The 23,239-nt window shown below is 48.6% G+C and overlaps 3 protein-coding genes across 3 annotated transcripts in view; 2 read left to right on the forward strand and 1 right to left on the reverse strand.

Moving 5' to 3' along the window:
- LOC126548228 (protocadherin Fat 3-like) overlaps window positions 1-23,239 on the reverse strand; it is a 341,248-nt gene that overhangs the window by 142,981 nt on the left and 175,028 nt on the right. The window contains exons 4-7 of the mRNA XM_050196372.3: window positions 11,101-11,261; window positions 8,377-8,433; window positions 7,743-7,838; window positions 489-584 (exon numbers count right to left, since the gene is read on the reverse strand). Of these exons, the coding sequence (XP_050052329.1) occupies window positions 489-584; window positions 7,743-7,838; window positions 8,377-8,433; window positions 11,101-11,261 (410 nt within the window). The remainder of the gene's footprint in view (window positions 1-488; window positions 585-7,742; window positions 7,839-8,376; window positions 8,434-11,100; window positions 11,262-23,239) is intronic.
- Window positions 11,939-13,074, forward strand: LOC126548231 (uncharacterized). The gene has a single exon (XM_050196374.2). The coding sequence runs from the start codon at window positions 12,218-12,220 to the stop codon at window positions 12,962-12,964; it is 747 nt and encodes a 248-aa protein (XP_050052331.1). The 5' UTR covers window positions 11,939-12,217; the 3' UTR covers window positions 12,965-13,074.
- LOC126548230 (uncharacterized) lies at window positions 16,576-19,651 on the forward strand. Its single transcript, XM_050196373.2, has 2 exons — window positions 16,576-17,635; window positions 19,495-19,651. The coding sequence occupies exons 1-2, from the start codon at window positions 16,910-16,912 to the stop codon at window positions 19,537-19,539; spliced, it is 771 nt and encodes a 256-aa protein (XP_050052330.1). The 5' UTR covers window positions 16,576-16,909; the 3' UTR covers window positions 19,540-19,651.

The following is a 23,239-nucleotide window of genomic DNA, read 5'->3' on the forward strand; positions in this document are numbered from 1 at the left end:
AAGAGTACGCATTGTGAAAATAATTTTAGGTTGTACATAGTATATGAAGCGACTTTAGCTCAAACTTTCTTCTAGTCACGCGTGCGCCGCACATACAGGGCAGTTTCACAGTATAGGCAGCGTCCACCTTTATGCATCATAAAAAAGAAAAAAAGAAAGAAAGAAAAAGAAAAATACGGGACGGGGGGAGGGGGAAGAGGGGAGGTTGCACTGTCAATCTAATACGGCCGCCGGATCACTTCTGCAAACGTACGCGAGTGTTCTACAGTACTGGGGACACACACACACACACACATGCCCCCCCCCCCCCCCCCCCCCCCCCCCCTTCCGTTGATGCCTTAGCGCAACGGAAACGTTCGATATTTATTTACTCTTCACTGACGCGTGAAGATAGGGCAAGTGAGCGCCAGTTATCAACTCGTTGCCCTTACGAACGATCGCACCAGAACGGAAAAGAACAAGAAACGACTGCAGGGAGCACGACTTACCACAATGGCGTACGTGACGTCGGAGTTTGGTGTGTTCGGCTTGTCTCGGTCAATGGCGTGCACGCCTCGGAAGACAGTCAGTCCTACTGGTGTCAGCTGCAGATATATCGTGGGGGTGAATGAAACAGAGAGGGAGAGATAGGGAAACAGCATTAAAGTAAATCAATCAATAAAAGGCAGCGAGCGATTACGCGCACATATACCGGAAACGGGCTCCAGCTCCAGGCGGGCCTTACAATACCCGCACGTTGGACGGCGCTGCCTTTTAGCGATGGAGACAATCGGAAAGCGCGCGCTCGGCCATCGATTGGCCTAGGCTGTTTTGGCCAGTGCGTTCGTTAAAGGCTCCCTGACGGGACCCCGATACGGATTCCCGCCTGATTAGAGCTTAGTCTCGCGAGCGTCAGTGCACTTTTGCGGGCGGGACTATTTGCGGAATGCGCCGCTCCGCAGTACTTGAACGCGGCACGTCCGTTACCCTTCGCAGCGCACCATTTATGGCTCTGATGGCTCTGTGCGAAAGCGACGCATCACCCCGCGTATGCGAACCAATGGAAACGGAGGCGGGACCTGAAGTGTCAGAGTGTGCGCGCGTGCATTCAGCCTGCGTTTACTTGGTTACGTCGGACGCTCTTCTATTTGTCCGCATATCATGTTCTAGCTAGGTAGCGGCGTAAAGGCAAGGGGACGTTAATGCATCGGTAAAGAAGAAGCTGCGTTAAATAAGCAGCAGCAGTATCTACTCGTGGTGACAGTTGGTGCCTTCCTGATGCAAGAAAACGACTGATTTAGGCTACCATTCCGCACGATATATAGTTCTAAAGACGGCAATGCACATTTTGGCGTTTGTAGACGTGCTCTCTTCAAAGAAGGCAAGCTGACGATTCCGCAAAGCGCCATGGCCTAAAATGTAGCTGCCCACACATTGTTAGAATTATTATTTTTTTTTATTGCGTTTCTTTGTTACTTTCCGAAATGTTTAGCGTACATAAGTATAACAATAATGCAGACGCTCTGCGTAGTTTAATTCTCCTCTTAACGATGACATGGTCGCCAAAGTTTGGCGCATGAGACGCTGTAGGAAAAGCAACTTAACAGTCAATTTGCAAAATGATCGGTATCAGAACACATGGTTTCATGCTCGCTTTGACCTATTTACTTAAAGGCAACCTTAAACTGCATGCTGTATCACATGAAGAGCAAAGATAATTAGCGAGGGAAACATTGTGCGCGTAACGAGGACAATTTTCGTGTTGATACCGTCACATGGGCAAGAATGCAATGCTGAATTACAAAGGTAGCAAGCTTGAACACCAGGCATTTAACAGAGCGATGAATTGGGCTAGTCGATGCACCCAGCGGTACCTGCGCTAACCTGCTGCCAGTTCACCGTTAAATGTGGCTTTAGTAAAGGCAAAGTGCGAACATCTAGCGCTGCACTCAGCCTGACCTATGTTTAACCTGCGCCGCCCGTCGTCCTCATGTCGAAGACAAGCGTTGTGCACGAATCCCCACGGCCGCGAACCCTACCCGCGTTGCAAAATCAAAATAGCCTCCAGCGTGTGTTAACATTATCATCTCCCGCGCCACATTAACCACAACGAACCCCGTTACGGTCACATTGAAAAAAAAAAAAGGAAACTATGTGGAGGAGTGCGCTGTACAGAAAGCGAATTCACGGCGACCACAATACATTGGCCGACACAGCTTTCACAAAGCAAGCGAAACGATGCAGCGACATTGATAGAGGACCTGAATTGTAAGCTACGTGAAGCTCGAAGGGCACTCGTCTTGGCTACAACGGTTATCGTTCAAGTCTAAGCTCGAGGAGAGAAGGAGCCTCAAGTTGTGTCCACGTTATTTATTTATTTATTTTATGCAAACGCGAGATCGCTGGAAGCCTTCCAACGGTACGCCCTTATCTCTTTCGTTGTATGTGTACAAAAGTTTTGTTTCTGGGCGAGACACTGATGATTTTTGGATGTGCGGAAATAATGTAAACACTTTAATAACAAAAAATATTCCCTCTGTCATAAAATGGACGGCTTTAGTGTTAAAAGATCTAGGGCGCTATAACGTAAAGCTATTCCAAACATTTGTATTCCAATTCTGCAATCAACCCTCCGCGATTGGTCAAACACTTTTTTGGACTTCGCCTGTCTGTTACGCGACGTCACGAAAACCGCGATAGCTTCCCATCTGATATGACATGCACACACTGATTATGCACGATTGGACCGAACAAAAGTAAAATAGTTATTTCTGATTCGATGCCTTTTCGCTATTGGTCAAAAGTTTTCAGGCTGCACCCACTTCACCTGCCTGTCACGCGACGTTACAAAACCGCGAAAACTCACCGCGTCAAATTTAGTGACGTGTACGCGTTAAAGGTGCATTAATACGCCGAACAAAACAGATTTTTTTTTCTGAATAGCTGCAGGCTGCCCCCTTCCAAAAGGAATAAAGGTGGCTGCCGCCGATCACTCATGCACTGGCTACTCGCACCTGCCGGAGAGCATGGGTTTATTTGTGTACAATAAAACCTTTGCGTGGCCATGTAACGTTTGCGAGCATTTTCGGCGCGTTTACGACCTCGCTCTGCCAACTCTTCTTTGCTGAGAATCCGTTTTAGCGGCATTCTTAAACTTCCGCTGCACGCTGCCGTGATTTTCGACAAGCCACCGCAAGCTAAGTAAAGGGAAGCGGACCAAGCGCCGGCGCCGGCACCACCCTCTTAATCCGGTTATCTATTTTCAGCGTGCTGGCTCGGCCCTATCGAATCCCTCTCCACTTGAGCGAGCTCTTCGTCTCCTGGTAGCCACCTACAATGAAAAACCGCTCAATGTAGGCAATGTTATTCATATTGAAAGCAAAGAAAAGTGACCTTCTATAAACTAGGAGAACGTTTGATTGGGCTGTTCAGGCAACGCTGCGGGTCACCGCCCGATGCTTGCGTCGGCGGTAATGCAAATGTTACGTGAGGAGATTGGAATAAAAACATAGTGGAATAGTTTTACGTTATAGGGTTCCTAATTGCCGAAAGTTTTGTCGTATACGTCCATCCTATCTTTATTTTCTTGTACACAGCATATTACATAATTTCAGCGAACGTCTTCTGAGCCATGCTATAACAGTCCAGCGAACAAAAAAGACTAAACTAAAGCAAGATGAAGGCTAAACGTTTCCCTGAATCTCTTTGAATAACGATTGCTGTGGCATTAAGTTGCGCCAGTTCCGGCAGTATGATTACGATTGCGAGTAAAACGTTTTCCTCTTTCTCGGTGGCACGTTGGTAGCGAAGTCATTAAAACGGTTAAAGAAAGAAAGAAAGAAAGAAAGAAAGAAAGGAAAGAGCGTGAACCCGGCCGCAGGGGAGACCGACATGCAGCCGGTAGGGGAGAAATAGCTGGCCGAAATCCGAGGCCGTGTGCGCGCGCATGTCTGACGCGGACAGAACACGAGACTATCCTTGCCTTATGCTCAGGGCGCCACCTACCTATCATGTACACACGCATACAAAACAGGGCAAACGGCCTGGGTCAATATAGACATGGATGGATTCGGTGGAACGCCTGCCAATTACGGAAGAGCAAAGAAGCAGAGCAGCGCCGGCAGGTGGGAGGGAGGCAAGCAGCTGGGCTTTAGCTCGGGACGGCGCGCCGTTCTGGCGGCCATAAGAGCGAGGAGGAGCAGAAGTATCGAGAGAAAAGTGAGAACGCACAAGATCGAAAACACGAGCGACGATAAGAGCAAGGAGAGGCTCGGCTTGAGAGAAATCGTGTCTCGCTATATCCCCATCCACCGGAATAAATAAAGAGAACCGACCAGAGATAAAAGAAAGAAAGAGAAAAGTAAAGAGGCTGCTGATGTATAAGGCCACGCATGGCGGTCGGACAGAACCACGTTTGCATTTTTTTTTCGCTTTTGGCTGGCCGTCACAGAATGTGCAGCTGGACGCTACGGCAGTAGGCACGCGGGACTAAAGCGGGCTCAAGCGCGGGAGAGGAAGACGCTGGTGGCGTCGCGAGTGTCGGCGACGCAGGAAGGGAGAACGGGGTTAGGGGTCACGTCTCGACGATTCCTCAAGGAGAGAGCGCGAACCGAGGTGCGAGCCGAGGCTTAGTGAAAGGCGAGCTGAATCGGGGCGCGTGGGAAGAGCGGCGTGTGCAGCCTGCGTAGAGAACAGAAAATAACGGAAATAACCGGGAAGAGGAAAAGGTGGTTGTGTGCGCAGCACTCCAGAGCGTCGCGGCGTCCTATACGGCCCGCCCCTCTCACGTCCCATCGAAACGAGCCGGACCTGGCCAACTAGAGAGAGCGGTGCGCGAAACGTTCCCCGGGGAGTCGTCGTCGACGGAGGCTGCCGAGCTATGCCTCTCGCCGTTCTCTCCTCCGCATCCCATCTGGTGAGGCTCCAGATGCATCGCCTCGCGACGGAAAAGCCGCCGGGCCACCGGCATTGCCCTCTCCGCACCTTTTGTTCACGGCTACGCGGTCAGTGCAATACCAGACGAACGCATCGATGCCGCCGCTACCCCGTGCGGGTATTTTTATGGACGCGCCGTCTGGACCGCGCCCGCCGGACGGCCCTGCCTGCCGTGCGGCGCTGACGCGCGCCAAGTAGCCATGAGGGCGCGGGAAGCGCGCGACATCGAGCCCCGATGCTTGCTCCGGAGCGCCATTTATTCGTCTGCACTTTTCGGTCTTTCCGTTATACATATATATATATTTTCCCGTCTTGCACAGCTATCTTAGGAAGTCGTTGGCTGTACGAACGAATTGAATAGATGTAAAACACACGCACACGTAATATCAAACTTTCTCGAAACGCCGAGTCCGGCGCACGTTCCTCTGCGATGCGCAATATAGGTCCGCCAGCGGTTACACCGGTCTTGAGAGGAAGTGGAATATGGGAAAAACGTGTAACGCCGTGCGTATTTCGAGCGGGAGGCCTCAACGCCGCTACGCCTGTGCGCGTTGCGAACTTTCATACAGCAATCACCTGTTTCTCCTCATACGTGTTCTGCAAGGAGTATTATGAAACTTGAACGCTGGAATGAAACGCTGGTAAGCAGGGAATGTATATATGACACTGTAAAAGCGTGCCTTTGGACGTGCCTGACCTGTGTGCGTCATTGCGAAAAAAAAAAACTCCGGCCATCCTCTTGTAAGTTGTTTACGCATAAGCAGCGTGCCATGTTCGGGCTAGTCGAGATGTCAGCGCCCGTAAAATCCAAGACCTGAACAACACCACTCAATATAAGATACGTCTTCGCCAGGAATGTTTTTCTTTTGTTGTGCTCCCGTCTTCGTTTGCTTGTTTTCAAAGCCCCACAGTTCAAACATTTAGCAGCAGCTCCTGGTTTCTCACGAATGTCAATTCAGTTTTGTTCACACGCTGGAGAGTGCAAGCTTCGCTTTATATCATGAGCCATAGAGATGTGGCGACGTTGTTCTAGCTTAACATATTGTGCTCCGCCCGACTTTATTTCCCTTTGTATGCCACTCGTATACTGCAAGAGCCAATATAATTCTGCCAAACATTACAGCTGGGCTAATACAAAAAATATCCTACGCAGAAAGCTGTGATAAGATCTTTGGAACCGAGCCGGAGCCACAATATCAATTGAGGAAATTGTATTTATACTTCCCGCAGTACGTGCTGATATTGAATAGGAAGGAACCTATCTATATAGCGCTAATGTGCAAGGTGTACTTAGCGCAAAATAAGGATCATGAGTAATTGCCAAAAATGTTCCTGGGCATCTTAAACAGCATGAAAGACGCTTTCCTTATTCCTTTCCCCGATTCCCTTTTTTACTCCATGCAGTGTAGCAAAGCGGATATTTTCTTTTTTCTGGTTAACCGCTCTGCCTTTCCTTTGTTTCTCACCCTCTTTCCTCGTCGGCCATCGCCGTAATTGAATACCAGTTTAAGTTCAAACATAACATGCTCATATGGTCGTTTTCTGTTTGCTTCCGGAAATTTTAAGAATAGTTGGCTTTCCAACTGCTTTAAACATGGCCGTCATTTTCAGAGCATTGGCAGTGCAGATGCGCACTCGCCACAACATTTCTTGTTATTTGTCGTGGCTATGCAGGACAACTAGACATAGTCTCATAATGATGCGCATTCTTTTTCTAATTACGTGTTTTCAGTCACTAGCGACTGTTCTCTAAGTGTTTTCAATGCAAATTGAATGATTTAGGCATATGCGCTGTGCGGCCAGTCCAACCACCTCTAAATTGCCGCTGTCGGGCGGAAGCAGCCGAACACCGCTCGCTGCTGTGACAGTGATCACAAGCTCGGACTTGAGCTTCATACGGTCTCCCTTCTGTCGGTTGCAAATATGACCAGGGTTTAGTTATCCCCGAGTGTCAGCCGGCTCAAAATACAGTTCGCTCTGTTACGGAGAGCCAAAGAACTGACAGCTGCCTCTATATACGGCGAGGAAAGACAGTCTCCGAAAGTGCCCGCAAGCGCAAGCAGCAGCAGCAGCTGCAGCAGCAGCCCCGGGACGGCGGAGGAGCGAGGGCCCGCATGGCTCCTTCGTAGCGGAATGCGGCAGAATAGAGCCATAAGGGGTCGGAAGAGCGAGGCGGAGCACGGCTCGATTATTAAACGCGCCCAGAGACGAAGCGGCGGCGCTGCATTCCCTCGCCAGCGCGCCGAGCTCGCTCGCGCTAGAATAAGCCCAGTGGCAGGGCCTGACGGGCCGTGAAATTGTTATCTACGCCGCAAGACGACGTCGGCCGCGCGCTTCAACTGTCTCGTCCCGGCTTCGGCTGACGATAGCTCGCGTATAGTATGGTGGCGAGTACAACGCCTCTGGCCACGCTTTGTGAGGACGGCAAGGGTGGAGGGGTGGGGGAGGGCGGTAGATGGAAATCCCAGTGTCGAAAAGTCCGAGCGGTGTATAGAGCAATGAAGCCGTGCGACCGCTTCGCCGAGATGCGCAGGTACGAGAAGGCCTTTGTTTCACCCTGGTTTCACGTTCGTACTATGTAACGCCATACGCCGTTCAAGAAGCCCGCTGATAGGTGGACGCTCACGCGTGGCTTCGGTGTCTGCAGATTTCGCAGCCACGTTGACGAACAAAAAAACGCTGACTGGTCAATCATAGGACTCCTCTGTTATGCTTTCTCTTGTTGAATGTTGGTTTGTGAGGAGCGGAAGAAGCCCCAAAGTGTGTCGCGCCTGTATGCCGTTTTCTACCTCCTATCCCCGAATTATTTGATCTTTTGGGGCACTCACCTCGTCCACTTCGAGGTGGTAGGGCACGTTCTGGAACTCCGGAGCGTGGTCATTCACGTCCTGGATGTAGACGGTGACAGGCAGAAAGGCTTCGTCCTGCAGAGGCACAACATGACAAAAATGGCGGCATTGGGACGTGTGCGTTCGGAGATCAGCAGACTGCAAGACCGCGAGGGATTCTTGCGTTCTTCCTCCCTTAACTGAGCCCTTTCACTAGCACATGACAGCGAGAGATCCAGGATTGTAACCACTCAAAAGTAGTACAGATCCGTACGCTTCAATATGAACGCGTTGCATGCACTACATGCATGTAACACAATATTTTAGTGCGCACATCGTTCATCTATCCCTGCCTGAGAAGAGTTCGGTTTATCAACGGCTGCTGGCACTGCAATCTATCAAATAATTTCCGCAAGGTAATTCGCGACTTCCATGTATAAAAGTGGCGGGCGGCAAATAATTACCCCTTTATCTTAAATAAGCGCTGACGTTGTATTTTAGGCCAGTTTCCGCACTTCTCATATTGAATGCCTAGCTAAGCTGTAGTGGCATCTCCGGCTGTTACCAAAGCCGGAGATGACACCCGTCCTTTTTTTTTTTCGTTTTTTGCTGACAATACCTCCTGGTCACTTACCGTTCCCGAAGCTCCTCGGCAGGTGAGCTTGAACTTCAAGACGCTCTGAGGATCGGGCTGCAAAAGGACGGAAAAGGATCCTCGTCAGAAAAAATAAAAATAAGTAATTAATAAACAAAAACAAAAATGTGAGCAATTATTATGAATGTGTAGAGGTCTTGCGTAATTATTCACTGCGCACTGAGTGTGAATGTTCTGTGATGCACATAGTGGGTACGTAACTGTGTTCAATACGTGCATTCCGCACACATGTTTTCTTTCTGTTGGTGCGATAGTAATACGTTAAAAACCGAACGTAACAATGCCGCTTTAACTAGTTCGCGCTAACTTGTTCCAGAAGCCGTGACATGAATTAACGCTCAAGCTATAGTTTTCTACAGTCTCTACAATGCCGGTGCGGCACTAGACAAGAGACGAGAAGCACAAGCGACCACGAAACTCGATTAGCGCTTCTCGGAGCGCCGAAACTTGGCCAAAACAATGACTGTAATCAAGCCATTCCTGCGGGAGCAGTGATCGCTCATTTATTTCATCTTGGAGAGAATTCCACTCCCTCTCCGCTCTCACAGCCTCGCTGATAAAGGGTTGGCGTTTACGTGAGAAGCAGCTCCGTTCGCGTCGTTGCTCTTCTTTCAGCTTCCAGCGCGACCGGCTTGTTGTCGCTGCAGAGTTGTGCATTGTCTTATTACGCAAACCGCGAGCGCGCCTAAGAGCTGTTATTTAAGCCCCCTCGAAACTTCTCTCGTATACCGCCGCGCACTGGAGGGTCAGTTGACTCAAGAGCGCGGGAATTTATTAAGGGCTTACGAGGGTTAATGGGTGCGCGAAATCGCGCCACTTAGGCGCCATGGGAATAGGCGCAGCGTTCATCACGCCCTATCAGCAGTGCCTGTCCGGAACGCCTCGGCGCATAGCCGCCGCGCGCTCACATGACCCGACCCGCTTTCACCTTGTTTTTTTGAAAGTGGCTTCGGAAAGACTTCCTTAGAGTGAATGCTCGAGCCTAGGCGTTGATCTGCGCGCCCAGACTGGGGCAGCTTATAGCACAGCTTGAAGTATACGAAGTACTGTCGGTCGCGTTACGAGAACAAAGTAATATGGCGACATAATGGGTTAAAGTAACGTGCCAGCTATATGAGACGTCACTGCTCCCACGGTTCAGAAGGAGCAGCAGCTTTAGGATTTGCCTCTTGTTTCGTTGCTGCTTTCCCAGATGGGATACATGCGATTTGCATCGGATACTATTCATCCGCGCCTTTTTTCATACGCTAGAATTGAAAGCCGGTTTCGTTATCAATAGCTGCTAGCTTCACGTCAACAATCGTACTTGTCTAATGCTTCTGTAGAGCGCTGTTTCTGCAGTTTTGAGGTGCACATTTACTGCTTATAACGAGCGCACAAACTCGACAATGCAGAGCTGTTTCTTCTTGTTTAGTTTCTCGTCATGCAGGTCACGGCTCGGTGAGGTTCTACTAGAACAAGAGAGGGTGGGGGTGGGGGCGAGGTGCTATCTTTCGTCATTTGCTATCTTTCGTCGTGCTATCTTTCGCGCGAGTGAGCGGCATCGCACGAAGACAGCGGAACAGCCTCAGGATTTTTTTCCTCGCACACCTTCCGAGTATGAGATTTGCCTCATGGTTCCTTCACACTTCACATTTTACTTCATGCATCTCATAAAACGCGGATAGAGACGACGAATTAAATTATCTAAAGGGTCTTTCACAAAATTGCGACATAAACAGAGTGGGACAGTTCTGTCTCAAGAGTCAATATACCTTCTTAGAGTGAGCAAATTTGTACTGCGTTGCTCTCGAGTTCTAGCCTGTAGCGTACATGCGAGTTGTTCAACTGAAGCAACAGTTCTTTGCGATTCTGTATAGTGGCGATAAACAACCCACAATCAGCAGCAGCAACGACTAAAAAAAAAGGGGGGGGGGGGGAGGGACGGGTGAGGGGTAGGTCCAGGATTACTTTACGCTGTTGGCGCCAAACAGTACTGAAAGCGATTAATATTTGTGTCCACGAGTGATTTGCGTACCCGCTTTGTACATATAGAAATTGAAGCCGTGTTGGCCCTTACGGCAACGACCACTCGCCAGCCTTATTTCCTTTGGGCTCTAGAGAACTGTGTGAATGCATGTTTCATGAAGCTTGCGAAATGTAGAGCTACCCAACAAGAATAGCAGGGGAGCACTCCAGCCTATCATGGTACGTGGGGGCGTAAGCGCAGGCCGTACTTTAATCAGCGCATCCTAAGTGAGTCAAGAAATGTTTGGTCGTCGAGATACCTTTATTAGGTATGGCATTTACCTGATTGGGAAAGTGCGAGATTCTTCATGTATTGTGTGCTTGGCAATGAATTAACCATGACACCCAGCACAGAGTTTCGTGAAATGGTGTGAGATCGCTTACAAGCACAAGCTTTCAGTAGGTCCATGCAAGGGACTAAAAAGCCCTCCAGACGGACTCATACCTCCGTGAGAAAAAGAAATTGAGAGGTTTTCTTTGCCGCAAAACTAGTAAGCTATTATTTATGCTAAATATGAGATATGAAATGTCACAGAAACAAACAAAACAGACGTGCACAACGCACACATTTATGCATACGCTAAGCAAATTATTCATCGCCAGTTCGAGGTCAGTGTCCCGAAGCAAACAGCGATCAAGCTCAAGCCTCTGACTGAAGCGACAATAATGCGGTGTGTGATTTAGAAGGTGACTTACCCGGTCAACCAGGTCTTCCAGCGACTTGGCGACTTTTATGGAGACAGTGCGGTCGTCGATGTCCTCGTGTCGGAAATAGTTGATATCGCTTAAACTGTTGTCCATTGCCTCAACGCGCAGGTCCCTTCGCGGGTGCACTTCCACCCGGAACACTTCTTGTCCTGCGCAAGGAGAAAAATAAGGCTAACATTACCATTTACCCCGCATTCTAAAGGCAAGGCGCACAGTTTGTTTGCAACGCCACCAACACATGTACCTAACTGCGAGTCTTCATCTTTCTCTTCTTCTGGCTCGCCAAAAAATCAACAGGCACCGTGCTGTGCTTTTTTTTATTTGTTTCTCATCATGCAAGGTGTTTTTATTTTGTTGCAACAATATGCGACCTTCACCACCTCCAGTTGCACGCGTGCTTCATATTTATTATTGCCTCTGAAATATGCATTGGGCTAATGCTGCATTGCATAAGCTCAGTGCCCCGTACACAGACTTCCAGTACTATCAATGATGGCTGAGAAGTTAACAAAGCTTAAGGTGTTGTGTTCGCGCTTTATTTTTTGTTGTTGTTTAGTGACAAAAAATAAAACAACGCAACAGCTGATATTCTTATTCGTTTAAGGTCCTTGCTTATCAAAAAGATGCGACGCGCACCGTTGCTTGCTCACCTTATTTCGATATTAACAAGTTAACAGTGCACACGAAACCCACCGTCCGACATCTCTATTACCTCGTTTTCGCAACTTACGTAATATTTTCGTGCCTACACAGTTCGAAGGAGGCATGACAAAGTTTCACCGCTCCGTCGCTGCCATCGGCTCCCACTTGGGCCGAGCGACGAAGACGAAAGGCCACGTTCGCCTCGTGACCGAACGTGCGCACGCTGTATCACCCTTGCACGTAGGCCGTTCTCGTTCCAATCATCCCTTTACCGGAGCCGGGGATGTCCGGCCGTCTTCAGTGCGGCCAGCCAAGGGCTACGCGAGGCGGATCCTGCTAGGACTTCTCTCTTTCTCCCACAAGAAACCACCGCAGCCACGTGAGGAGGCCTCTGCCACGCCAGCCCTTGGCCAAAAATTTTTTTTTTTACGTAACCCTGGCGGCACGCACGCGTCGCGCTGACATGGCCCAGGGCCAGGACTACTACAGCCTCTTGGGCGTCAGCCGCAACGCCACAACATCCGACATCAGCAAGGCCTACAAAGCGCTCGCGCTTCAGTGGCACCCGGACAAGTACGAGGGTAGCAAGGAGAAGGCCGAGCGTATGTTCCGCCTCATATCTGAGGCCCACAACGTACTCAGCAATGACTCATCGCGGCAGCGCTACGACAACCACCTCCGAAAGACGGCGATTCAGGCGATTCCACCAACTCCGTCGGGCACTGTACGCGCCTACTGCTACATTGTGCCCACCTATTCCCGGCAGAGCCCCGCGCCACAGCAGTCGTGCTCGTACACCCAACAGAGCCCCGTAGCCACCTACCCCCAGTACTCGATGACCACCATGTACCGGCCGACACCGCAGTTGCAGCAACCAGTGGTCCACTACAATATCTACCAGCCTTCGACCTCTCAGTACTCGTACACCATTCCACTCACTTCGTACTTGCCGAAGCAGGCCATGTCCATGACGGGCTACGTACCAACATCCTCGACAACCACGCCCTACTACCAGACCCCACCTATCACAACCAACGTCTCACTGTTGCGCGTGCCATCAGACTACGAGCGCCAGACGTCTACACGCATCATCCGCGGGACCCGCATGGACCTTGAGGTTATCAAAGAAAATGCTGCCGAGATAGTGAACGTCTACGAGAACGGAGTGCTGACCCAGAGCACCTACCGACGCACTCGTCCCCCCTCGTAAAGACTTCGGTCGTGTGGGCCTGTACATGCAGCTGAAAATCACGCCCCAAGCCCCTCAACGGTGTATTCACGGGACTCAAGATTGTCACAGAATAAAGGGAGTCGGCCGAATGTGTTGAGTCTGAGTTTGGTTTCATGTGGTTTTCTCAGAGCTGAGAAATCCGATGAAACCTCTGGTATGCACAGAACACCGTTTTTCAAATACTGATTTGTTTTTCATAACCGCCATATCTGGCTCTTCGAGTAACTTAACCCATATTTTTTTGTTTTTGAATATTAGGAAGAAATGCGTGGTTTGCTATCGGACTCTCAGCAGGGCTTGAGAACAAAGCGGGCAAGCGGTAGCCTGTTCTTTCATTTTTTTGTTTAATTTCTCGCTCAACTGCTCTTTTACAAATTCCGTTTCCCTTGCAATCTTGCACAGTGCCTGCGACACCTTCGTTGAGGGCTTCTCGCAGAGCCGAGAAACACTAGGTTTGTCCGCAATGCAATGCCCTCGCTTGTCGACGCTTACGAGAGGGCTACATCTGAGCTTCGCGCCTTCAATGCGTCCTTCAACGCGTAGATTATCTGGGTTTACGTAAGCTTCTGCAACGCTCCAGAAGACATCTTGATTTCATTCACTTCGCCCTATATAATCGCGCGTACACACTGACTCGACAAGAAAAGCTTTATTCGCGCCTTGAGACAACGAAGCCGAGTTGTTTTTATTACTTGCCCACATTTGATAATTGCCGTTAATTTAAAGGCTGTCTGAGTTCTAACATAGCGTCATTCGCCAATCAGTGAATTGGATTAAACATTTGTTTAGCTTTACAAGTTTCCAGAAAAATGCCGCAGTTTGTAACCCAGTCAGCTATACGTGACTATTCTTTATTTTGGCGTACTAGTGAGCGCACTCGAGATTTTCGAAGATATAAAACTTCCCGGAAGACTTGCATGACCAAACCCCGCAAAATTAGGATTATCAATTTAGTTGCCTGCCGCTGCTTTCAAACGCCTATTACGAGCGAGCGGGAAAGACGTTTGCAATGAAATTTAATCTATACTCTATCATTTTCACACCAAATCCGGTAGTTGGAAGGGTAGAACAGAAGAGAATAACGTTTCTGAACATGCTGCAGGTTATTTCTTTTGAACTATATAGGCTTTCCGAGCGTTGGCAGAGACGTATCATACCTGGAGTTAGGTCAGGTTCCGGCGTATATTACGGTTTACGTCGGCAACCTTTGGCCCTGATAACACTACGAATTCCATATTGCAGATATGGTCCCATATTATGTAACAATTCCTGTGACTCGATTTCATTGCTTTCTTATCATACACTGCTCCAGACCGGCCGATCCCGATGATAAAGTAGGCGGTGATAACGAAGTGTGAAAGGGAATAGCGTTGAAACAGAATCGTTACATTTCGATGGGGGTGAAATGCGAAAACGCCCGTGTACTTAGATTTAGGTGCACGTTAAAGAACCCCAGGTAGTCGAAATTTCCGGAGTCCTCCACTACGGCGTGCCTCATAATCAGATAGTGGTTTTGGCACGTAAAACACTATAATTTAATTTTTCTTTAGAATCGTTACGTTATCCCAGCCATGCTCTTAGAAGCCTCTCCTAACGATCTGTCAATCAGACTATATTGCTTATCTTCACGGGCATATAAAAGATACAAAAGGAAAGGGAGCTGTTTACTCTATGCCAAATTTGATTTACGCCTGTATATTTGGCCTGGTGTGCGCGTATTGACATTTTATGCATCAACTAATTCATACAGCGCGTCGAGCAGTACGCTGCGTGTGTTTCTGTAGATACATTCAAAGCCTGTATATGACAGCTTTGAATATGCAGTTTTAGTTTTAATAGATCGGTTGTAGTTTTATTGCTTTCCTGGGTACGGTGCAACAAGGGTCACTGAATTTTTGGCGCTAAATGCGGTGAAAGGTGCTGTAGCTTCGCCTATATCTTAATACCTTGTCGGATTATCTCCCCAAATTTTACCTACCCAAGTGCGACCTATAGTTTCGCCCTCTCTACGCTCTCTCTGTAATGACGACGAGACAACTGATCTCTTCTTTGTATCACGTAGCCACTCGAATGCTTTGAGGAAAATATTTTAAAAATTTATCTTCGCAGGCTTGACCTGGACCTGCCTTTTTGTTCCCTGCTTCCTTTTGAAGCCTTGACTGTTGAATTCAGCCACAGGAATGTTTTCCCTGGAGTATATTACCTCGTTACTGATTCTAACTCACTGGCCAGGTAACTTCGTTTTTTTCTTCTTTGCTTCTACTTTCGATTCTCGCTCCCACCCAGATTATTATATTTATTGTTGTCATTGATCTCTGCGGTAAGATTGACCTTAGCCTTTCTCTCAGCTCTTACTTTTAGAATTTCATACTTTTTATTTAATTTCCGTTGCCATTCGCGCCATCCAACCGATTTATGGCCAGTCTTTTGTAGCGGGTATGTGCCATAGGTTACAAGAATAGTAAGAACGGCGACTCCTCTAGCCAAACAGCTGGCTTCTTGGTCAAGATGCCGTAGTGAGTAGGTCCCGTTGCTATAGAGAAGAACAACGAAAAGAATAGAATAGTTGGTATAGTCAGCTATTGAAAAAGAACAAAACAAAAAGAAGCTGCAGTGTTTGCCTGGTTCACCTCTTTCTTCCGCGTAAACCGTTCCGTCACGGCGTTGTTTCTTTTTATTTTATTTGCATTTAAAAAAGGTAGCCTGCAGCCTTAAAAGGCAGCATTGACTGAGCCTTAGATGGATAGCGAAGATTAAAAGTATACCAGTGACGTGATGGCAAAACAAGGGCAACGCAGGCTTACTGACACACGCCTCAGTCACAACAAGGCGAAGCGTGCCACAGGTTTTGGTGAATGTCAAAAATTGCTTAAAAGCATTTCCTCGAGTGACGTCGAAACCAACTATATATGTCACGTGGTCATCGAACTCATGCTGCGTCTCGATGTGAGCCGAAATGATGTGACCACTACGACGGTGTATTATGTGTCATGGAATTCTGCATCCAGGCTAGTGGGATAAGGAAAATTTCATTCTGCGAGGTTCTCTAGCTTTTGTATAGTGTGGAATTCTGCTTTCTATTGGTCGCTAAACGTTTGATACAGGTGGCCAAGGATTGTCTGCACCCTGAATTCATAAACTTTCTTCTTCAATGTTAGCGGTAATAGTTGCTCACCTGACGGTCGATTGCGTAGACCCACTATGGGGAATGGGACATTATAATTTATCAGAACAAATCTCTACAGTTTTAGAAGATAAAATTATTAGCAAAGCATCAAGATGCAGTTCTTCAAGCGGACAACAATAACAAAATCAACTGGAGAGCACGGGTTGGCAAGAAGTGTAAAGAGGGAAAAAGACGAAGCAAGTTTCCCTTCTATGGAAAGTTTTTATAAAATTTTAGAAGCAAACATTTCAATGGCTCAACATAAGAGTTGACGCCTTATTTCCTGTTACTGCTTGCACGTTCCGCGATTGCGAATGTCAATAGTAGTTGTTGTTGCCTCAAAACATGGCTCGTACCCACGAGGGGTATTAGCAACACTGGATAGATTGTGTTCTTCTTCTTCTTCTTCGCATTCTTCACCCTTTCGAATCCGACTCTTGCATTCTATAAATTCGCGGCTTTCTTTCTTTCACTCACGTTGGCTGGATGACTTCTAGACAACACTTACTCGGCACGATATTTGACGCCGATCGTTATTCGCTGTAGTGTCAATTCACTGCATTCACAGACGAGATGCCCTACATCATGGCTCGCCAACAGCGCCACCTTACAAATTCCGGCTATGGCCGCGTCCGCTCACTGATCGAAGCCCGTTCGTCCTTCTCCCGAAAGATCGGCTAACGGCGGTGACGAGGCGCCCCAAAATTCCACACCTGGGTCAGCTGCTGCGGTAAGCCGCGAATCCCGCCAGCAGCGCGATGCTGGACTACTACAAAATCCTGGGCGTCCAGCAAACGGCCCCGCTGGAGGAGATCAAGAAGGCCTACCGGCGGCTGTGCCTGCGCTGGCACCCCGACAAGAACCCGGACAACAAGGAGAAGGCCGAGCAGAACTTCCGCAGCGTGGCGCAGGCCTACCAGACGCTGTCGGACGAGAAAAAGCGCAAGGACTACGACTACCAGTGTGCCCTCCTGCGTGGCCGTGCCCGCCATCCGCCGCGGAGGCAGGCGGCCCCGAGCCCCTTCTCGACGCTCGAGGAAATCATCAAGGGTATCCACCGCAGGTCCTGGGAGACTGGTCCGGCGCCCCCGGACTGCTCTGGAGCGAGTGCGTCCTCGTATACGTCCACACCGTCGCCGTTCGCGGCGCGCAGGCCGTCGGGCTCCCGGCGCCACGGCGGCTTCCACGCGGGCATCCGGGTGGAGGCCGGCGCGGACGGGTTCCGCATGGTGCACCACTGCACGCTGGGTCGCGGCGCGGCGCCGACGACAACGCGGGTGACGCAAACCTCGTTCACGGTGCACAAGCCGACCTCAGCGGCGACGGCGGCGGTGGTCGGGCACCACCGGCCCGCTATCCCTACTAGCCGGCCCAGGCTCTACGAGGTGCGCACGGTGATTTGCGACGGCGTCCAGAGGGTGTGCTGCTACGAGGACGGCGTCAGGGTGTCTACCGTGGCCCACCCCGTGGCTCCCGTGCGTCAGGTGAGCGCTTCGTGCCTCGGCGAACGACGGAGGTGACGTGTGGGTTTCTTGTCGGGAAGACATTGCGGTTGCAGACCAAACTTGTCTTTCAGGACAGTTTCGTTTGCCTAACATACGCAGAGCTAGGTCGCGTTATGTATATAGTTCAGTAACGGAAGAATAAAGTGAGTACACGGAAGATGTAAATTTGGTGCAAGTGATGAGACGGATTAATGCTCCAGATGCTCGAAAGCACCTAATTTTGACCTAGCTGGGTCTCTTGTAACGCCGCTTTCAATTATGCCAACTTGTGTTATCGGTCTCCAAAGCTATATAGTATATGATGCTGAAGATTTATTTCGTTTTCTTTAATGACACTCTCACTACAACTTTAGAAAACACTTTTATGGCAGGCAGCTCACGATGCGACTTACCTAGTTTGCTCAGCAGTAAAATATTACTCGCGGACGTCTTATTACTCAATGGTTCAGAATTGCGAGAAAAAAGAAATAGTTTTCTCACTGTGATAACATACGAAGGAAGTGTGCGCTACTGCTTCTTTCTTTTTTTCCCCTTCATTTATCATGACAGCTCTGAAACCACTAGAGGCCTGAAGCCCACCGCAGTGCGCTTCTGGTGTGCCCAGAATTGGCAATGTGCGCAAAAGGCCTCCAAATTCAGCTACCGCGGCCGTCTTGAATAACAATGAGATATATTCACAAAAGCTAATTGCTCGCACTTTAAAGTAACTCTGACTGCATGGAAAGACCGTGGCTTAGAAGGCCTGTGGTCTTGCGTACACATAGCGGCAGCAGTTGTGAGAACCTCGCCTTTACACCCGCTATGCGCTCAAGTTATCTAACCTTTGTCGCGAACTATTCCAGTTGTGGTTCCCGGTATAGTTATTCAGCCGCGTACGCAACACAGCGTTTAGAGCGCGCCGCGTGCAGCATTTCTAAGACGTACAGCATTCTAGCACACACTATACCAGGCGTGGGCAAAGACGAACGCGCCCGTAACCTTCGCAAAGCGCACGGCGCGTGACTCATATTGCACGGTCGGCAGGAGAAGATAACGCTGCCGACCCACGCACTTCCAGGCCGGCTGCTCTAAAGTCCCCACACGTTCCGAGCGGTGTAGGGGATGAACGGCGAGAATTCTGCACTTTCTGCGTAATGCCCGGCGTATACGCATTCCGCGACCTTGGTGCTCCCGGCAAAGAAGCCAGATCCTCATAAGAGTGCCAGATAGCAGATTCCGATTTGGCGCGGTTGTGATTCCCCGCTCAAACGGTGCCGTTGCATGTGCTTGCCCTTTCTTTTTTTTTTTCTTCCGCCTCCAGAAAGTTGGCAGGAACCGCATATTGCAGGAAGTGTTTCGACGCTCGGTCACGTGTTAGGCCAGTGTGAAGTGGCTCCGCGGACGTAATTCCCCTTTCTTTGCATGCATGGGATTACTGGCATGAAATCCGCCACTCGAAGTGCGTTCGCGCTTCCCTCAACATTCCGCTGCGCTTAGACGTGAGGGGGCGTCTTTTCTGGAGCTCAGCTGCAAGAACTCGCCCGCTTTACTCGGACGCTGGAAATAGCATTGCGCGCACTAAATGGCCTCTATATATCGACGAAATCGAACTAGCCGAGAAACGTCCACAACAGAAACCACCTTGCACAACGACCTGCATTCTTAATACCTACACTGTTTTCCCTTAACATTAATGACTGAGGTGACAAATGGGTGACCAGCAGTAACCGAGATTACTGATTCGATAACTACGCAAAGAACAGTCGATGCCCGCGGACTTTAGCGTCGTATAGTTCCTCTTTCTATTGACGTACAATCCCTTCCCACTGACTGTGCTTCTGTCGTTTTTCCTTTTCTAGTCAGAGATACAACCCATGGTATTGACTCATCGGACCGGAACCTGAAGCTTCGCAAATGGAGAACAGCTGGGACACCAATATTTCTTTACTCCGCCGGCCAAGTGATGGGATTATTTTTTTTAAACATTGAATAAACAGGGCGCCGTGTTATAAACGTTGATGTTCCTATAGTTTCCATTATCAGTAACAATTCATGTTCTTTACATTCACTCTGTTTCGTAAATAGCACGAATGTTGCTTACGAATCAACGTGGTTTATATTAGGAGGAGTGAATCAATATCCGCTGATTGGTTTATTCTTCCTGAAAAAAAATTTTTGGACCATAAGGTAACGTTGGGCTTGAAGGTGCTTTCTTTTGACACGTCCATGGTGGCTCACTGGTTCTGATTAATGCTTCCGTTGGTGTTAGTTGAAATGTCACTGGTGGTAAATAGTGTTCCTGTATATGCTCCCGCAGGGAGCAGAGTTGCGCATAGCTTTTCCGGCGCCGCTCGCACCGCTATTTGCCGAGCGCTGTCACGTGGTACAAAGTCACGTCGAATGTTCAACTGCGCCGCTGCGAAACCAACCTTACGGGCGCGACGCCGACTCGTCGTTTCCGTCAGTGCCGTCGACATTGCAATCAGCGGACCTGTCGAGCTACGGTGGCTCGAGCGTGCGTTCTATTCATCGGCTCCGGGTTGCTGGTATACGGTATTCGATGATATTAAGTCAAGTACCTTGGTAAAGTGACACGAAACACATCATAGTGACACTTGTATTTCAGTATGACCGGGTGCAGCGCACCAAACTGCACAAACCGCGCGGAAGGCGACAAAACCTTTTACGCGGTGCCGTGTGGACAGACAGACGTACGCCGGCGACTGGTATGGCTACTGCGTATGGGCCGAGACCGGCCGGCTCCGAAAGAAACCAGGATATGCGAGGTGAGTTCACTTTGTTTACACGTAAATCAACATTTATCTCGAGTAACACCCCTGTTAACGCTGGGATGCATACGCCTTGCATGAGAGGTTGTTCACTTGTATACGATTTCTGGCGTATATGTGCAGCGCGACACAGGCGTTGGACAAATAATCAACGACACGTCTCTCTCGCGCTGCACACATACGCCAATAATGTTAACCTGCGAACTCGTCCAATTCGCTGTGTTACTTGCACGATTGTTCCGACTATGCGGGTCTAGAACAGTGTGTTCAAAACAGAATAAATACTAGCAGATACAATTAGCTCGCTGCACCCTGGTTTTTCTCTCCTGTTTTTTTTATATATTGTTAAAAAAATTTTTGTCAGTGTTCTGATTTTCCATGTAGCGTTGAATTATGTGCCAGTGTTGACTGTTTTGTAGCAAGCGAAAACCTCGCGTGCTGCCGCTTATGAGACAGCTGTAATAGCTTCAGCCTTTATCGCCCGCAATAGCTTGCTTGCTCGATCGCCTTAGTCGAAATGAGGAATGTAAACTTCTGCCTGTATGTTTAATAAGCGCTGTGTCATAGTAAATTGACCTTGATGTCCTTCAGTCTTATGTTCGGATGGAGGATCATGTTTAGACATACAGATGGTTGTCATCTGCACTACTTCATTCGTTTTATATTTACAAGACTCGCGGGCTTCTTCTGCTAGGTATCAGACAAAGCACAGCTGTTAAATATTGCACATGTTTCTGCGGTTGTGTTTACTTATCGCTGCAACTGCTTTTATGCAGGACCACTTCACAACAAACCACATGGCCTGCAATAATGAAAGGTATGAAGTCGGACGCAGTCTCAAGCATCTTTTCCTGTGAGTTCTGAATGCACTGTTGAATGGCGTAAATCTTCTTTGCCTCTGATTGGATAGATCGCAAAGCTTTGTAACCAAGCTTTGTGGCCAAAGCCTGCTTTAATGATTTTATTGACTTGATAGTGTCTTCAACTACTAGTTCTTCTGCTCTGAGTAGTATGAAGAGATAAAAACAGGTGTTGTCATATTACAGTCTGCAATGTGTGAATAATTACTTTGCAAGTTTACCATCTTGATGTGATTAGTGCAATAAAAATAACCTGTTATTACTCTGAATTAATAGCTTGTTGCCTTTTCAGTTGCTTTGAATTCGGCCTCCCAAGGCTCCAAGAACCACCACTCTTGCCCTGCTGCCAGCAGCTATTGGTCATCCATTCCCTTATACGAAATAAATTTGATTAAGAAACTCCTGCATCTTGGATCTTTTTGTACATGCAGGTTTGCTACTACGAAGCACTCGTTTATTCTGCAGTATGAATGAATTGTAAAAATAAGCTTTGCATAAAATGTGCGCATGTGAACATTTCAAATGCTTCTAAATCTGCGTGTCTGCACCGCATATATAGAAAACGTGCAGCTGCTATGAACGATCGTTAGTGCAATGACGTTCTGTTAACGAGCGCTGACATAACCGCAAACACGATAGTTCTCTTGGTGACGAGCATTAATCGGCTAGTTTCGGCAGCAAAAATGCGCTCACATAACTGTCCACCTTACGTGTGTGAAGTTTTTCTTTTAACATCCTTTAAAAACATTTCTTGCTTTCCGGCCTCGGCGAGAAAACTTCATACGCATGCTGAAAAACATTGCACCACGTTTTGTTTCAAGGTAATTCGCGTTTGCACGCGAACTTTTTAGCTGTTCGAGCCACGAGCATAGGCAGGATCTTATTTCGGGAGAGGGGGGTCCTACCTCCCTATATGTGCGTTCGTGAGTGTGTTTATATATGTGCGTGTATATGCATACAAACTAAAATTTTCGTGGGGTTGGAACCCTACCCCCCTCTGGCTACGTCAATGGTTCGAGTGTAGCCTGCATTAAAAAGTGCCATCTTGCTCAGCGCTTGCGAACAATTACCGCATGTAGCTCACAACCATAGCAGAGAAAAAAGCAAATGAAATACCGCGCGGCATTTGCCTCCTTCGCGCGCGAGGAGTGGCTTCACTGCATAGCCGGAACATACTGGCGGACCTATGCGCAACTTTGCTCCTTGCGGGAGCACATACCGGAACACTAGCGGGAAATACACTTCTGCATAAATATAGGAGACACTATGACGTGCAAGGAAACGATAATGAGTGAAAGAAAAGGCTTTTTGATTCGTGTTCGTTTTCATGTCTCCATGTCTCCTAAAACTATGCAACGCTATTTCGCACCAACGAATAGTTCGGGCGTTCCGCAGCTGAGTAAGGTCGCGGGTTCGGCTTCCTGGTGTAGCGGCTGCATTCCGATGTGTGCGGAACGCGAAAACGCTCATGTAACGAGCTCTGCCAGCGTGTTAATATATCCCAGGCTGTAAAACTTAACCTGGATTCGCTTACCCGAGGCATGTCTACCTGCGCGCAATTTGATGCGAGCTGTAGCGAAAAATTCATTCTAAAACCTCGAAGAAAGGGCAATAGTGTATGTTCTTGATGAACGGGCTGAAGGACGCTGACCACGGTACGGGTTCTTAACTCGCGATTGCGCCCTAAAATTTACACGTGGATTATACCTCAAGAGGACTGGCGTGCTTTCAAAAACTTTGAGACAAATCGCCGCGTAGTTGATTTTGAAACATTTAGGTGTCTGGTAACATTCGCCCAATGATGGGTGCCCTTAAATACATTTCAGTACTTTTTCTGGCGAGTCCTCATAGAGCTTTTGGCTGATCACTGGACACGAGCTCGCAGAAGTGAGAGGAGTGCACTGAGAGTTAAAGGCATAACAGTAGTGTTTACAAGACGGGCGCAAGAAAAAAGT

Source organism: Dermacentor andersoni, chromosome 1 (assembly GCF_023375885.2).
Source record: "Dermacentor andersoni chromosome 1, qqDerAnde1_hic_scaffold, whole genome shotgun sequence".
NCBI lineage: Eukaryota > Metazoa > Arthropoda > Arachnida > Ixodida > Ixodidae > Dermacentor > Dermacentor andersoni.